Source organism: Phyllostomus hastatus, unplaced genomic scaffold, assembly GCF_019186645.2.
Source record: "Phyllostomus hastatus isolate PE091 unplaced genomic scaffold, TTU_PhHast_1.1 phas_scaffold_385, whole genome shotgun sequence".
NCBI lineage: Eukaryota > Metazoa > Chordata > Mammalia > Chiroptera > Phyllostomidae > Phyllostomus > Phyllostomus hastatus.
Genome location: NW_025334026.1, coordinates 9,861,322 through 9,878,656, shown reverse-complemented (window position 1 = coordinate 9,878,656; position 17,335 = coordinate 9,861,322). Strand labels below are relative to the sequence as shown.

Genomic DNA, 17,335 nt, shown 5'->3' with positions numbered 1-17,335 from the left:
TTTCCTTGAAACCCATGTGAGTTCCTCGCTTAGTGATAGAGCATTTGCAATATGTACTGAACAGGAATTTCCACTTATTGTACCTGTGGGTATTTATAGCTGTTGTTGTTATTTGTTAATATTTGTTGAGCTACATAAGCAGAACGTGAAATTCAGGGTCTGCAGCATTTATATAGCTTAATTTTTTAATGTCCGAAAGGTGTCATTCTCTGCCACTTTTTACCCCTTAAATAAAATGGTGAAAATTGTCAATTTTAGAGAAAAGCCAAAACTTTTATTTGTGTCTAGATTTTTATTTCCACTTTAAATCCTTCATAAGGATTTCAGATATTTGACGTAAGAGGCAGTATCTCCTTTCCCTAATTATGCTTTGGAGGGGAAATGGAAGTGAATAGAAGGATTTTATAATGAGAATACTAAACTATGACTATAAACTATAATTTAAAGTTTTCTTCCAGGAAAAGGTCATAATCCCAGCACTTACAAATAAGGCTATAATGACCTGGTGTTAGGGAACGACAACAGAATTAGAGCCATAGTATGTTGCTAACTGCTGATTGTCTGGCTTTGGGAAGTCACTTGTTTAAAAGCCTCAGTTTCCTCACTTAGAAAATGAAAAGCATGGTGCCTGCAGTATAGGGTTATTAGGAAATCAAATGAGGTGCAGATTGAAAAAGGTATTGTAAACTCTCAATTCTAAGTGACTATACAAATACTAATATTTATGAAAAATCATAAATTAGTCTTTGCTTTATATTCAGAAATGATCTTAACCTTATAGCAAATTATGTCTATTTCTCTAATTAAAACCAAGTTGTAACAATGAACTTGAAAGATGCTTATATAGAAGAGGAATTTTACAGACATATTTAAAGGTCTGGAAATTATGATCTGGAAGAAAAACTTCTACTGAATTAATGAACTCTAAGCTACATTTGTTGAGTGTTCTGTATGTGCTCAATAGCTTTCCAGAACAATAATACTAGAGAGGTTGAAGGAACCAAAGAGATCAACCCATGGAGGACCCTCACTTATAGTGATCGAAATAGATTGGTCTCTGTCCTTGAGAAACCAATTAAAATTAATTTGAGAAAGGATGTAACAATTATTCGTATAGTGTGAGGAAGAGCCAGAGCTAGAAGGACTTATTAGTGGTCTTTCTTTTTGCTCCCCTTTGTAAGAGTCTGAAATTATATCAGGATCCGCCTCCCCTCTTTCTTTGGAGGAAGATTAAGGGAAAGAATGAGGATCGGAATTGGTCTAGCATGGCAGAGAGGAATTGAGGACTCTTCTACAGCTTGGAATCTCAATCTTTATTTCCTGTGGTAAATTTAATTTCACTGTTAGAAAAGTAAAATATATGGATATACTGTATCTTTTCTCAAGTAAATTAAAGATTCACTTACGGCCAATATCCATATTTTAGGTTGGATTCTAGGTGCATACATCATTTTCTTTAGTTTTCCTCTATAATCACAATGCAAGCCCAGAGAAGGCCACCATTCCCAAATGAAAGCTAGAATACCTGTCTCTTCCAGAAATCTCCTCCAGAACAGGGAAGTAACCATTCAGCACACAGCACTTATAGTAAGTACAATAGTATTTGTAAGCTAATTGTGGAATACTTGTCCAGACATTAGTCATTTAAAATGAAGATGTGGTAGTATATGGGTACTGGGGGAAGAGAAGAAGTTGGGAACATTTTAAGGGAAGAAAAACAAAGTTTGTACCTTGTTACTAATCTACATCACGTATCTGGCTATGAGGAGGTTTTAATGGTCAACCAGGATCCTTGTCTAGAATGTCTGGATAATAATGCTAACATTTTTTTTATTTTTCTATTAATAAGGAGGTATTGAGAACTGGTAAATGGTAGGTTGGCATTGATATCAAGTCACAATAATGACAGCAATACCTGACATTTTCCCAGGCTCCTTTATTGTTTTGTCTTCTCTTGGACTTAATAAAATGATTTATGATACTGCCTAAAGCATATGTTTTCCCCTTCTTTTGTATTTAGGGGATTAATAGTGGTTTTGTAAGGATGAGTGAGGGATAGATAAGTTTGAAAGCTCTTCCAAGAAAGGAAGAGAGGTGGAGCAATCAGATTCATAGCATGGTGGAACAAAAAGCTCTAGAGTGGCAGAAATGTTCATTGCATTCTCATTTCTCTAATTCATTTGTTCAAAACCAGCTTAGTGTGTACCTCATACAGTGTTCTCTGCTAGGAATTCAAGGATGATGATGATGATGAAGTCATAGCCACCATCACTGTGGAGCTAAACCAAATATTACGGGAAGATTCAATTACTAATTATTTTGCTACAGTGTATGTAATAAGTGCATTAATTAACTATTTTCCCATCTTTTGCATGGAATGCCTAGTCAAAAATAAATAATGGCTAATTAGAAGGGGATATTGGAATTACTCATCCTCTCAAATATGTGTGTGACCTTAGTGGATTAGATTTTAATGGTTGAAAAAGTGATAGAAACATGGGTGCTCTGCTCCCCTCTCTTAAGATAGCAAACCAGACTGCCCGACCTTTGAAAGGCCTGAGAATTGCTTGGTGCTCACTTTCTCTTCTGGCTTCCATTGTGTCCTCCTCTCTTGTGTGGGTTCCTTTCACTTTTTGACTCACCCTTTGTGTATGTTCCTGCCCTTAAGCCCTTGCTGATGAGATTTTCTGCCTCAGTCATGCTTTGCTCAGCATTCAGAATGTTGCTGTTATGGAGTTAATTTTTTTTTAAGGTTTCCTTTTCGTCATGCTGTATTTCTCAGATTATCTGGAGGGACTGTAATCCAATTTTAGGAATCCTTCAGGGCTAAGAGCCTAAACTGTTTTAAGCAATAGCATCTGGTTGCCAGGGACTCAACCACTCTGAGCGTGTTAAAGTCTAACAGCAGCCAGCTCTCAATTATCTATGGGAATGGAAGACTGCTGGGACGTTTTCAATTCACAGTGTGCAAAAATCTCACTTAAGCTGATAGTTGTGATCTCATCCCGTAGCTGAATTGAAGAGAGCTTCTCAGCAGCTGGTTTTGTGGGTTTTTTTTTCCCTTTTTTGCTCCTTTCCTCTAACAGTGGCACCATACTTCTGACAGTTTTTATATACAGAATTTGTCTCTACTTGACCTCAACTCAATCTCTCTCTTTCTCTAACATTTTTTTCTCTCCATTTGGATTCCCTTATGTCATAAGTATGTTTGATTAAGTTGCCTCAATATTTTTTTACATTGAGTAGAGTAAAAAATTCTTTTGTTTCAAGGTTGTGATAAAACAGGAACCAGGGCACCTGTGATAAAACAGATTTTCTATCTTGAAAGAAAGATAGGAAACTTTTACAGAAGGCTAGCATCTGAATAACTGAGAAATGACTGTTAGAAGTGAAGAAAATAAGGCACCAGTGTAAACTCATAGCTGAAAATGATGTATAGACCATGTGTACTGCTCCTCAGTCTGACCGTGATGTTAATGTTGACAGTGGAAACTTCATGGCCACTTGTGGGCTCAAGCCAGAGTGTGGTCACCCTTTGTGTCAGAACTCTGAAAAATGAGTTTCTTTTGATAGATGCTAAATGTAATCTTATTATTGGTAATGATAATGTATTCATTGTGCATGATGGCAAGGGTTATCATTTTTAAAATAGCCCTGTCGATGCATAATTGTCATATTAGAAAACTGCACAAATTAAAAGTGTAAAATTTGCTAAGTTTTCCCATGTGTATACACCCATGATACTATTGCCACAATCAGGACAGTGGGTATGTCCATCACTCCGCGAATTTTCTCTTGTCCCTCTGTAATCTTGCTGGCTCTCTCAGGGGACCACTAACCTGCTTTTTGTTACTATTGATTATTTTACATTTCCTAGAATCTTATATAAGTTGTATCATCCAGACTGTATTTATTTCTGTCTGATTTCTTTTACTCAGAATAATTGTTTTGAGATTGATTCACATTACAGTGTGTATCAGTTGGTTATTCTTTTTTATTGTTGAGTATATTGCACTGAGTTACATGACAGTGCATCTGTTCATTTGTTGATGTACATTTGAGTTTTTCCCAGTTTTAGGCTATAATAAATACAGCTGACATAAACATTCATGTGTAGATCTTTATGTGGACATGTTCTTATATTTGTTTGGGGAACTACATAGCAGGAGAATGGTTGGATCATATAGTAGGTACACTTAGAACTTTTTAAAACAACGATCAAACTGTTTTTCAAAGTGGTGGTTCTGTTTTACATTCCTGCCAGTAGTGTGTGAAATTTCCTCCATATCCTTGCCCACACTTGGTATGGTCATGCTTTTTCAACTTTAGCCATGCATGTAGTATTATCTCATAGTGGTTTTAATTTGCATTTCCCTAATGACTACTGATGCTAAGCATCTTTTTATGTATTTATTTGCCATCATATGACCCTCTGGTTAAAATATCTGTTCACATCTTTTGTCCACTTAAAAAATGGGTTTGTCATCAGCAGGAAAATCTCGGACATTCCATGCAGCAATATCTTCACTGATATGTCCCCTTTAAAAAGCAACGGGCATAAAGAAAAGAATAAACAACTGGGACCTCATCAAATTAAAAAGCTTCTGCGTGGCTAAAGAAAACAGCATTACAATGAAAAGAAAATCAACTATGTGGGAAAACATGTTTGCCAATGATACCTTGGACAAGGGTTTGATCGCCAAAATATATAAAGAGCTCACACAACTCCACTCCAGGAAGACAAACAACCCAATTCAAAAATGGGCAAAAGACTTGAACAGACACTTCTCCGAGAAGGGCATACAGAGGGCCCAGAGGCATATGAAAAGATGCTCAGCATCACTAGCTATCAGAGTGATGCAAACTAAAACCACAATGAGATACCACTTCACACTAGTGAGAATGGGCATCATGAACAAATCAACAAACAAGTGTTGGAGAGGTTGTGGAGAAAAGGGAACTGTAGTGCTCTGTTGGGGGGAATTCAAACTGGTGCAGCCACTATGGAAAACAGTTTGGAATTTCCTCAGAAAACTAAAAATGGAACTGTCTTTTGACCCAGCAATTCCACTGCTGGGATTATACCTTAAGAACCCTGAAACACCAATCTAAAAGAACCTATGCACCCCAGTGTTCACAGCAGCACAATTTACAATAGCCAAGTGCTGGAAGCAACCTAAGTGCCCATCAGTAAATGAGTGGATAAAAAAACTAGGATATATTTACATAATGGAATACTATGCAGCAGAGAGAAAGAAGGCACTCCTACCCTTTGTGATGGCATGGATAGAACTGGAGAGCATTATGCTAAGTGAAATAAGCCAGGCAGTGAGGGACAAATACCATATGATCTCACCTTTAACAGGAACCTAATAAACAAAATAAAGAAGCAAGCAAAATATAACCAGAGACATTGAAATTAAGAACAATCTGACAGTAACCAGAGGGGAGATAGGAGGGGATAATGAGTGGAAGGGTTTTCAGGAACAACTATAAAGGACACATGGACAAAAGCAAGGGGAGAGAGGTGGGTATGGCTGGGATGCGGGGGGAGTTGTGGGGGAGTAAATGCAGACAACTGTAATTGAACAAAAATAAAATAATTTTTAAAATGAGTTTGTTTTATTTTTATGTAGTGCTGATAATTTGAAAATATATTCTAGATAGTTTTTTTCAGATATGCATTTTATAAGATTTTTTCAATTCTGTGGCTTATCTCTTCATTTTCTCAACAATGTCTTTTAAAGAGAAGTTTTAATTTTTGATAAAGTATAATTTATCATTTTTTTTATGGATTGTGCTTTTGGTATTATAGCTAAAATATCTTTGCCTAACACAAGGTTACAAAAGTTTTCTTCTGTATTCTCTTCTGTAAGTTTTATAGTCTTAGGTTTTATATTTAGGTTTTTTTGTTGTTGTTGTTCAGTTACAGTTGTCCTACCTTTCTCCCTGAGGTTTTACATTTAGGTTTATGATTATATTTTGAGTTAATTTTTATAACATTGGGACATAGATAAAATGATTCTTTTTTGCATATGGATATCTACTTGTTCCCTCAACACTTGTTAAAAAGATGATTATTTCTTCCCAGAATTGCTTTTGTACTTTTGCTGAAAACCAGTTGTGTGTGTGTGTGTGTGTGTGTGTGTGTTTCTGGACTCTCTTTTGTTGCATTGATCAATTTTTTAAAAAAGGTTTTATTTATTTTTAGAGAGAGGGGAAGGGAGGGAAAAAAGGAGGGAAAGAAACATTATTGTGTGGTTGCCTCTCATGTACCCACTGCTGGGGACCTGGCCTGAAACTCAGGCACGGGCCCTGCCTGGGAATTGAACCAGTGATCCTTCAGTATGTAGACTAGGTCTTGAACCACTGAGCCACACCACCCAGGGCTGATCAACTTTTTTTTTTATCTTTATGCCAATATAGGGCTGCAATTCTATGAGGGTAATAGTAGAGAGCACATTCATTGCTCCACACCTAACCCACTTTAGTATAATAGCACACTGATTTGCCTGTTACCTTCATCAAGCAGCCTGAGTCCAGGGATCCTTTCTTAGATAGTTCTAACAGGTGATAAAGTATATGGCACATAGTAGGTAATTTGATTATTGTTTTTAAAAAATGTGAACATAAGGGATTATCTTTTGAATGCCACATTGGTTATTTTGCTTGTAACTTCTTACAGTCTCCTCTATTTACTAAAAAAGTTTAGGTCCCGAAAGCCTGTTAATAAGTCCATTTGTTTAAAAGTTCAATGTTCAGGACCAATGTGAATACATCCATATAAGTTGTAAGTTTTAAAACAGCTGTATTATGTACCTGAAACCTGTATAATTTTGTTAACCAGTGTCACTTCGATAAATTCAATTAAAAAAGAGCTGTATATTTGTTTCTTTGCTAATTTTTTTTACTACTAATGATCACTGTAAACCCTTTCACTTCTTTTGCATTTGAGAAAAGCTATGGAATCAATGTTTGTAGAAACATTCAAAAGCAAGTACAAATGTAATACAATAAACCAGCAAAGGACTTGACAGACTAAAAGGACAGCACACAGCCATTAATGTCTTTTGATGGTGACAGGCAAAGCACTTTTTCCTCCGCTCCTGGCTTCTTTGTTATTTTCAATGCGAGTCCCTAAGATCAGGTAACTAACAGAAGAGGTTCTGTTTAAATTGCACATCTCATTAACAGTATACATACACATAGGTACATGCAGGAACACATACCACAGATGCTTTGTAAGTGATGGGCTGCTCTCAGATTAGTTTGGGAAATCAGTTGGAGATTTTCTTTCTAAAACCTATTTCATGCAAAGCAGGCAAATCATGCCTTCATTTTCTATTGTCTCTGGCTTCATCTGTAATCAGCAAATGGAGCCCTGCAGCCCATATAGTGCTTCATCTGCAATTTGTTGCTCTCCCCCAGTTTTCACAACACTGAACCATCTCATTTTGAAACTCTGGAGTGTCAGAGGAAAGCTTTGGTGGAAGATTGTAATTTGGGAGAAGGGAAAGTCTACAGCAAGATCACGTATTTTGAGGAAGACTGAGTATTGAAGGAAATTATTCGATTAGTTGATCTCAGAGCCTCTCAGCACATGTGGTGCCAGGACCCTGCCCTCCATCACCAGTGACCTAAAAATCACAGAATTTCAACTATTCATGAAACCTATTCCCATCTGTTGTGCATGGCTTGTGCACTTACCCCCTCTATTGCCAGCAAATATGTCTAAATCTTTTTACCTCACAGCCAGCCTTCTGTTGTTGGCTGCCTGGCTTTCTTGTTTTCTTGCTTCTACTGTGATTGTCAGACGAATGCCATACAGCATTTTTCCTGATCTCTTTCTTACCCTTCTGCCCTTCTTCCCTTTACTCCGAATGCTTGTTTGATAAATAGTTCCCTTCCTGAATCCTCTTATTTTCAAAGAGCACTGTAGATAATTCTGATGGGCATTAATTTTCATAGAGAATCACTAGCCTAGATCATGGCAGGCTAATAAATTATCATGCTTTAGAAAATTGTCAGTTATTGATCCTAAAAAGTTATTTTACAAACTAGACAGTTTTACTACCCGGGTTATAGCATTATTTTATAGACTGCCCATGTTTCTTTAATGAGACTCTTAAATTAGTTGCTAATAGTTTGTTGGTGGTGGGTTTGTGGATTTATATATAAACATATACACATGTATGTAATTGTGTGCATAGCTCTTTAGAATATTAAAGGCTGATAGTTTTATAATCAGCTTGTCTTTAATTCTCATTGTTTATAGTAAACAGTTTTTGTCATTTTTTTGCCCCAACACAATCAATAAAAAGTTAAACAATTATTTCAGTATATACATAACAGTCAGTAAATATTTATAGAGGGACTAAAGAAACAGTGACCTGGTTTATTCAGGAATTGTACAAAAGGACCTATATAGTAATATATAAATAAACTGTATCTTTGAAAGAATAAAGATAATCTCTTGTCTTTAAAAATATGAACTTTTTACATAACAGAAACTTTTAAAACACTTCCTTTCTTCTTTACCTCTTCCAGGGGTGTCCAAACCACACATGGTCCAGGATGGCTATGAATGTGGCCCAACACAAAACTGTAAATTTACTTAAAACATTATGAGGGTTTTTTTTTTATTATGTATATCAATGTAGTTAATGTGTGGCCCCAGATAGCTCTTTCTCTTCCATTGTGGTCCAGAGATGCCAAAAGGTGGGACATCCCTTAAGCTATTGCCTCTTCGCACACTTTGTTCTGGTTTCTCTTTCACTCTTCCCCCTTCACACCCTCCAGTGTTGAAAATCTCAATATTAATTGGAGCTAGGATGATTGTACTGCTGCTGCTTAGACTTCAGCGGGTCTCTTACAAGCTAATGTCACGGCATGGGGTCTGTTTGCTCTTTGTAGCTATTCTGCAGTGCAGTGAGATTCCTTGATTAAAATGCTACATGAAAATAAAATGAATTTGGAAAAATTATACCATACTCATAAATATTAATTCACATTTGTGTGGAATTGTACATAATTTTTAGTATATTTTGGAGCACCTCTGTATGAAAGATTTTTGTCTCTAAAAGAATGATATAATTTTTAAAAAAGCACAGTTGATACATCATTAAATATCATTTGTTTAGTAATCTGATGCTCTACATGCATATGACACAGAGCAGTAGGTGGGTTTTATGACAAAGAAAGGATTGTTTTTTTCTCTCTCCTGTGTGGAATTTATATATTATTGTTAGAAGTGGTGCAGTTTAATGATATTATATAGAAGCAGTCCATGATAGAACTCACCTGGTTGCTTCTGCTAGTGTTACCATTATACCTGAGTGTCTTTTCATGATAGCTAGCTATCGTAATTACATGTGAGACTAAGTATTGCATAGTTTGTGCTGAGCAGATGTCTGACATAGCTGACTGGTAGTAGAGACTGGGCAAAGGAATAAATATAGCAGACCTTATTGAACATTTACCGTGTGCTAGGCATGATGTACAAGGTTCTCAGACAGTGGCCATGTGCACTTGCTTTGATCTCAACTTGTCCCCTAAACAATTCTTACCACATCGTCATTGCCTCAGGGGAGCTGCTTTGTCAGTGGCAGGATGTAAATCATCTGCAGTGATAGCAGCTAAAAATCAAACCAGAGGAGCTCATTTGCCATATAAGATTGTTATCTCTTACATCTTTTTGCTACAAGGAAAGGCTTTTATCCCTTTTTAGGGGCTTCTTGCTGTTTTTGCTGATCCTTCTTGTGTGCCATCAGTGCTTGCTAGGCTTCTTGATTTCCTGCTTCAGCCAGCTTTTCTAACACTAAGTGTTAGAAGCAGCTTGGGATATTATAAAGTAATTATTACAGTTTGTAGGTTCAGGTACTTTAATTAGTTGTCTCATTAATGTATTTACCTAGCAAACATAAATATACATACTACCTATTATTTGCCTGAGTCTGTATGTGAAGCTCTGGGGTTACTGAGATGAATGAAACTTAGTCCCTGCCCTCATTCTCTCAAGGGATCATGCTACCAGCTGCCTCAGGACTTTTGCACAAGATGTTCTCTCTGCTCAGACCTTCAAATCTTGGCCAAATGGCATTCATGTCTTCAGTCACACCCCCTTCCTCTGGACTAGACCATTTATTTCAGTTTTAGTACCCTTTACCTTTCCTTTAGAGCAGTTAGTTCAGTTTGTAATTGTATCATTATGTGATTTGATTAGTATTTGTCTCCTACAACCTAAGCTTCCTGAGGCAGGGATTTTTTTCACCTTGCACAATTGTTTTCTCAGCACTGTAGGAAAGTGCTAAGTTTGTACTTAGTATATACTAGGTGCACAAAAAAATTTGTTGAATGAGTGCAAGCCTGAGAACACTGCTATTGCCTTATATAAAGGTCTCCTAAGTAGGCAGCACTGCAAAAAGTCCTTGGGCTAGAAAAGGGAGAGCTGTGGAAGGGAGGGCTTTTGAGACCAAGGGAAAGCAGACATAAAGGTCCAAAGTCCCAAATTAATGGCTGTGGCTTTTCTGGGGAAAAGATATCCAGGAGCTCCGTGTCTGCCAATTGGGGAGTGTTGGGATAAAGTAGCAGAAGCAACAGAATAGGTAACTGCCTCAAGAATATTGACTATGAAGGAGAGGAAAGAGCAGTATTTTGAGGAGAACTGAGTAAAGGGAACTTTTTGTTTTGGTTTTATATTATTTTTTAAATGTGCACTGAGGACCATAGACACTGAGAAATTATGTGGGGATGAGGCCCCATGAAGGAGCACTTTCAGTGTAAGGAGATCATATCTACTCTACAAATGATAGAATTACCAAATCCTTTCAATTTTAGTGCTTAATGTGATTTCTAAAGAATCAAAGGACATTCACATGTATAGAATGTGGTCATATCTGAGCCTGTTTTTCACGTGGGCTCAGATTTGCAGTGACTTATTCCAAGCCTCGTAATGAGTAACGTCAGCATCAGGGCTTGAACCCATGTCTTTTTGCATCCCAGTATGTCCTGAGCTGCCTGCAGGTACATAACTCCACTGGTTGTATGGCCTGAAATTCTTGTCTGTAGTTTCTATAGATGCTGCTTGCTGTTCCAGAACATCCATTACCCTCCTCCTACCCTTTCCCCCACCTCAGCCACACACACGAGTAAATGAAAAGTTGCTTTTGATCTTGGTGATAACACTGTTACATTTTGCAAAGAGGATGGGAATTAAGGATACTCAGAGGAACTTGTGGTAAAAGTATAATGCCTTAAGGGAGCATTTTAATGATATGAATTGACAGTTTCTTTCTTGCTGGCTCATATCCACCTGGCCCTGGTATGTTCAGTCTTGTGCTGCTGCTTTTGAATAGTATGCACACTTAGTACTCCTTTTTTGAAACATAATTGATGTACCATCTTGGGAAGTGAGTGTATTCAGCCTCCCCAGGGGATATTATGGACCCAGCACAGAATCTGACGGAAAGCCACTGTCCCAGGGAGCATTGTAATCACATTTATGGATAGGTACTTTGTGCTTAGTTGAGTGTTTTGCTCAACAGCATTAGAAAGGATATATTTGTGGTGGCATTAGGGATTCAGAGCAATTAAGTGCCCTGTTTCTTAGTTTTAGGTATTTTCATATCCCACTTTCCTGTCCTTCCCACCTTCCCTTTTAGTAACTCCAATTAGCCTATATTTTGCATGTGTCCTCAGGTATCTATATAAACACCACTTTCCTTTCCTTCTTTTCTACAGAAAGATGTAGCACTTAAGCCTCAGGAACGTGTGGAGAAACGCCAGACCCCTCTGACGAAGAAGAAACGAGAAGCACTTACCAACGGCTTGTCCTTTCATTCCAAGAAGAGCCGACTTAGCCACCCACATCACTACAGCTCAGATCGAGAAAATGATCGCAATCTCTGCCAGCACCTTGGGAAGAGAAAGAAAATGCCAAAGGGACTCAGACAGGTACAGAAGCTTTGTTCTTTTCATGGCTGAACATCCCCCACCCCCCACCTTAGGTACCTGTTCCTCTGTGGTTCTTCCTAACAGATGGAGAAGATGTCCTTGTGGGATACTGCAAGGCTTTCCTGCAGAGCTTTATGGTTGCTTCTAAGAGAATATGCCAAACCAAGCTCCGTGTTTTGTATTACGATTTGAAACTTCAGTGTGGTACCCTTTTAGTCAGATGTGCTTTGTGTGATAAAGCTGCTGCTGCTGCTGTTGGCACGTAGGGCAGACTGACTGAAGTCTTGATGGTAGTCAAGGTAGAGCGGCTGGTAGGGGAGAGATCCTTATAATTAGGACAAACAGACCAGGCAGATTTGAGCACATAACACTGTGTATCTAAAGGTTCTGAGTTTCTAAAAATGGTCATCTACATGCAAGCAGTGCCTTGCAGAGGTTTAGATCTTCATGGGAAGCTTAGATATTGTGGCATGTGGGAGAACAGTGGCAAAGAAATGAATTTGCCTTTCGGTTCCGTAGTTGCCATCTGCAGCCCATGATTGAAGACTATCTTTCTGATCTTTTGACTGTATGAAAGTCTGGTGGTGGGGCTTACTGATCTGTTAATAATTAGGTTTCAGTGGTCCACCAGAAAATAAAGCTCTTGGCATTTGGAGAGCCTTTCTGCCGGTGGAAGTCCCCACATGAGATAGATTAATAATGACAAATGAAGCTGCTTATAGCAGGTTTTCCGGCTGAGTTACCTGTGTCCTGGGCATGTTTTGTTTGTTTTTGGTGGGACCTCTGGGTGGGGATTACTATTACTTAAATGAAAAAGAAGAAGGGAGTGTATTTCACAGAGCAAGTGCTCTAATTAGAAGCTGAACAGGTAATTTATAGTTTGCATATGTTTCTCTGCAAAGGGAGAATATCTAGGATTATATAAAACAGTGGTTCCAAAACCTCACAGGTCATTATAATCATATTGTAAGCCTTTTTAAAAACAAATGCATGGCCCCTAACTAGGACCTAATGAATTAGAATGTACCGGGTAAGGTACAGGTACTTGTAGTCCTTTTAGAAAGTTTCTATTTGGTAATGATCAGGCCATTTTGGAAATAATTCTTGTAAAGCATCAAAAATATATTTTTGGTGATGATTTTTAGTTCAAAGATTGGATGGACCAAAAGCTTCAGTAAGATCTAGTGGACATTTTGGGATCAGAGTTTGACCTGATGGGTATTAAGGGGTATACTCCTGAAAAGACATCTAGAGAGACAGATTTCAGCATCAACTCAGAAAGATTTCAGGGAAGTATCCCCAGATGTTGTACACAGGGCAGTTTATCTAAAGATACATGTGTTCTTAAATGAAATGTTAAATTGCAGTTATAGTATTAGTTACTGACATTTATCTAATGCATGCCATGTTAATAGTCGTTCAGTGAGAGAGATTGTGTATTGTAATCTGTGATTCTCACAAGAATCATAGCTAGTAGGTAGTATGATTACTTTACAGATGGGGAAGCTGAGGCTCAAAGAGATAAAGTGACTTGTCTTTGGCCACTTAGCAGTGAGGGACAGAGCTAAGGTTTAAACTCGTCTTCCTTTGGCTTGCTCATTATCTCTGGATGTCCTGCCTTTCTTGAGTGAGAAGAGGATTGGTCATGAAGAGAAAGAGAACTCCATGTCATAGGATGTAGGGGATCTATGTATTTCTATAAACTACAACACTTGATTAGTTTGGTCAGAACCATGATACTGGTTATAGAAATGGCTATGAAGGCATCAGAAGAAACTGGATTAAATACCAAGTTCAGAGAGCAGGGAAAGCTGGAAAGTTTGAAAGCAAGCACATTTGGATGAAGGTTTATATTTTTATTAATTTATTTTTGGACAAAGAGTGGGGTCGGGGAAGAAGGGCTGAGTTCCATAAACAGCAGTGTTCCCGTGGTATTTTGACTCCCAACTCCTGCCTCTCTGTGTGAGATATGTGAGGAAAGTCATTATTTCCCAGTGGAGAGAGGTTGCAGTGTAACTACCATCTCTTTCCTGGGCTCTCCCTCCCAACAGGTAAGCCAAAGCTTCTTACCCTTTCAGGCAAGAAACCAATTTAATTCTGAGCCTACACTCAGCTGTGGTTCCTCATCCTTGATGTTCTTATTCCTAGACCCGGACTTTTCTATTCTCTGTCCTCAAAATTCTTCTTTTTAGTTTGCCCTCTGGTAAAAGACTTCATGATCATAAAAGAAGGCTAGGGCTGTATGTCTCAAATTTGAGACGCTTTTGGTCCTAATGATCAGCCTTCTGGTACTAGTGGTATTTGAAATCAAATCTATTCTTGTTTGAGGTAAAATACTTGAAAAGCAATTATATTGAATTGTATTTTGGACTATGTAAGGGCTTTAAAACCAAGTGGTGTTTTCTTATCTTCAATGTTCATGCTAAAATATACTATCCAGATCATGCTGTTTTTCTAATAGGAAGGGAAGCAGAAGTTGATAATTGAGATAAAGCTGTAATGCATTTCATTTGTAATATTCCTAGAATTGTATATGCTTCTGTGAAACCCTGAACAAATCACAGTCTTTTGCAAACCATCTATAAAATGAGAGGTTTTCTTGGGCCCCCTTCCTCTGTGTTTCATGGTTCTTTAAAATTATGACTAACATGGATATACACATACACACACAGAGTGCTGTTGAGGTCTGAAAAGGAAAACCCAACTTGGTCTGAAGGTAATTTAGTGTTGCAGTCTGATTGGTTCTGTGCAGACATTTAAAGGAGGGGAGTGAGATGCATTCCTAGTGGGAGAGAGAGGCATGACTGGTTGTGTGTCACCCCAGACAAGTGCCATCTGCTGTGTGATCATTGGTAGAAGGTGACACATGAGTGTTGAATGGCCACAGTTTATGTTCAGAAACTTGTGCTGAGGATATTTGCACTTGCTTTTCTATCGTGATAGAGGCCTGCACACATTGCCATTACTTTTTTCCATGTCTTTGTCTCTTACCGGATAAAGTTACTGAATCTGACCATCTTATCTGGGAGGAGACCTTGAGATGAGAGTGGACCTTGAGGACAATTTCTAAATTAATGGATTGTTGGTTAGTGCTTCTTACCGAGGGAGTTATAATCACAAGAACTACAGATGAAAGAGGGCAGTAGGAGCTGAGAATTCAGTCTTTATTTTTGATTTGATGCAAGTGGATTAGGTTTGCATTTTATTAGGAAATAGTACTTCCTGACCAGGCAACTTAATTCACAGCTTTCCTGTAATTATTGGGAGATGTTACTCCTTAGTGGAGAGGAAGTAATAGGATTTTTTTTTTTCTGAGAAGCCATTGAAGGCAACTAATCTTTTTACTGTGAGAGTGCAATTAAATAGTTTTGTAAGAGAGATGTGTAGTTCTAAAACCAAACCACCTTTTTTTTCCTCTGGCCTAATTAGAAAACCTCAGTTCTCATGATGTTTTTCCTTATTATTAAATGTATACTTTTACCAGCACTTAATGGAAAGTATTTGCTGGATTGTATTTTTAAGTTCACATACATACTGACTTAGAAGATGCTGAGCTGGCAACTGTCTTATAAAATGGTTGCATGTTTTACATGACAAATTTGGACACTCTTTAATTTCCAAAGGGGTTTAAAAAGATAAAGAAAGGAACAAGTTAACTGTTACACAAAAGAGTACATGTCTTTCTGACCCCTGAGGCTTCTATTTGCCCTATACAGAACTATTTGCTCATTATGTGAACACTCAGCCATTATGTAGCAAAGTTTTAGTTTTTACTAATAAGGATGTGGCAGTTTTTTTTTCCTACTTAGACTTAGAACTGGAAAAATCAAAACAGAAGTTGTACAAGTCCTCTCTGTAAGGAGCTTTATTTTCCAATTGGGAGACTTAAGCCACAATGTAATGACTGAGAACACAGTGAAGTGACGTGTTGCCAAAACTTTTAGCCAAATTATGACTTTGTCAGAAGCATTTTGAGAAAACTTAATTCTTCCTAGCATCTTGAGTTTCCTTTCCTTATGTCTAATTCTAGACCATAAGGGATGCTTTAAAAATTTAGTACTTCATAGTTTAAAACACTGAGTGAACAAAACAGTTTTAAAAAATATAGAGACAATGAAGAAAAGTTGATGAGAGTTTAGAAAACTCTCTGTTTGGTTCTGGATGGAGATTGCTAAATCTCCGTTTAGTTCATTTGTCTGTCATTTGTGTCTCTAGTATGATTGAACCAGAGGAAATAGGCTTAAGTGAACTAGGAGGAATTTTGAGATTATATGAACTCTTCAACACACAATAGAATGGATCATCAAAATAAATCCTAGAGTCTCCTTTCTAACTGAATCTTAGGTGACAAAAATGTATTTATTGGAGGGCAGAATTTTGCAGAGAAAGAGTCCTCCTATTGAAATTGCTTCTAGGCATTGCAGAATACCATTTGAGGGGGAAATAAAGGAATTTGGGATTATTTCAGGAGTCTAGCCAGGTAGACTCTAATCTTGCTGGTGAGAATGGCTTATGTGGGAATGCCTTATGTGGTTTAAAAATCTTTATACAAATTGAGCTGGGTAGGTGTTGCTTGTGGAATGGAAATTCATTTTTCTCTCTGAAGATTATAGTACAGTGGAATCAAAGTTGGTGGAGCATTTGGAGCTGACAATGAAAATAACAAAATTGTATGCAAAATTATAAATCATGGATACCAAAAATACATACTGATTTCTAGGAAAAAAAGGAATTGATCCCAGTGACAAGTCTTTAAAATTAGAGCTTTTGTTAAAGTTATGCCTGGTGGTTGTGTCTGTTTTTATGGCCTTATTTGAAGTAAGTTGTTATGTTGTGTCAAAGGGTCCAGGTGAGTAGCCACCATCTGTGCTTCCAGTCCTCCTGATGGGGCAGTATATCTCACACATGCTCTTTTCCTTTGAGAGCATTTACTACCAGAGGCTGATCCTTTATTTCAGTTGGACTGACTCAGATTGTCTGAAGATTTCTCTGTGACATTTGTTACTAGTAGAAATTAACTCGCAAAGGAGAATTTATAAAGGAAAACTTTGATTAAACAGACCAAGTTCAAGTCACATTTTTTAAAAACTGCCAATTAGTTTGGGGAAGAAATGCAGGCTGAAACCACACAGGTATTTATCTACCTTGACTCTAGGAGCCTACAGGTGTCTTAAAATCAGAATATTTGAAACAATGATGTAATTAGGGGTTATACTTTAGTAATAAAAAGACACCCAAGCTGTGCTCTGTGCCTCTTTCATTTGTTATGATGGTTAAATGACTGAAGATACCTTGAGCTGGTATTAAGAAATATGGGCTGCGGGTAAATCATTTTTATTTCACAATTCACATTGTCATGTATCATGTGTTATTTGAGATTTCA

The 17,335-nt window shown here is 37.6% G+C and overlaps 1 protein-coding gene across 3 annotated transcripts in view; it reads left to right on the top strand.

Moving 5' to 3' along the window:
* The window catches only part of AUTS2 (activator of transcription and developmental regulator AUTS2), a 1,150,881-nt gene that overhangs the window by 280,395 nt on the left and 853,151 nt on the right, over positions 1-17,335 (top strand). For all 3 annotated transcript variants that reach the window (XM_045819369.1, XM_045819367.1, XM_045819368.1), the window contains exon 2: positions 11,740-11,952. In XM_045819369.1, the coding sequence (XP_045675325.1) occupies positions 11,740-11,952 (213 nt within the window). The remainder of the gene's footprint in view (positions 1-11,739; positions 11,953-17,335) is intronic.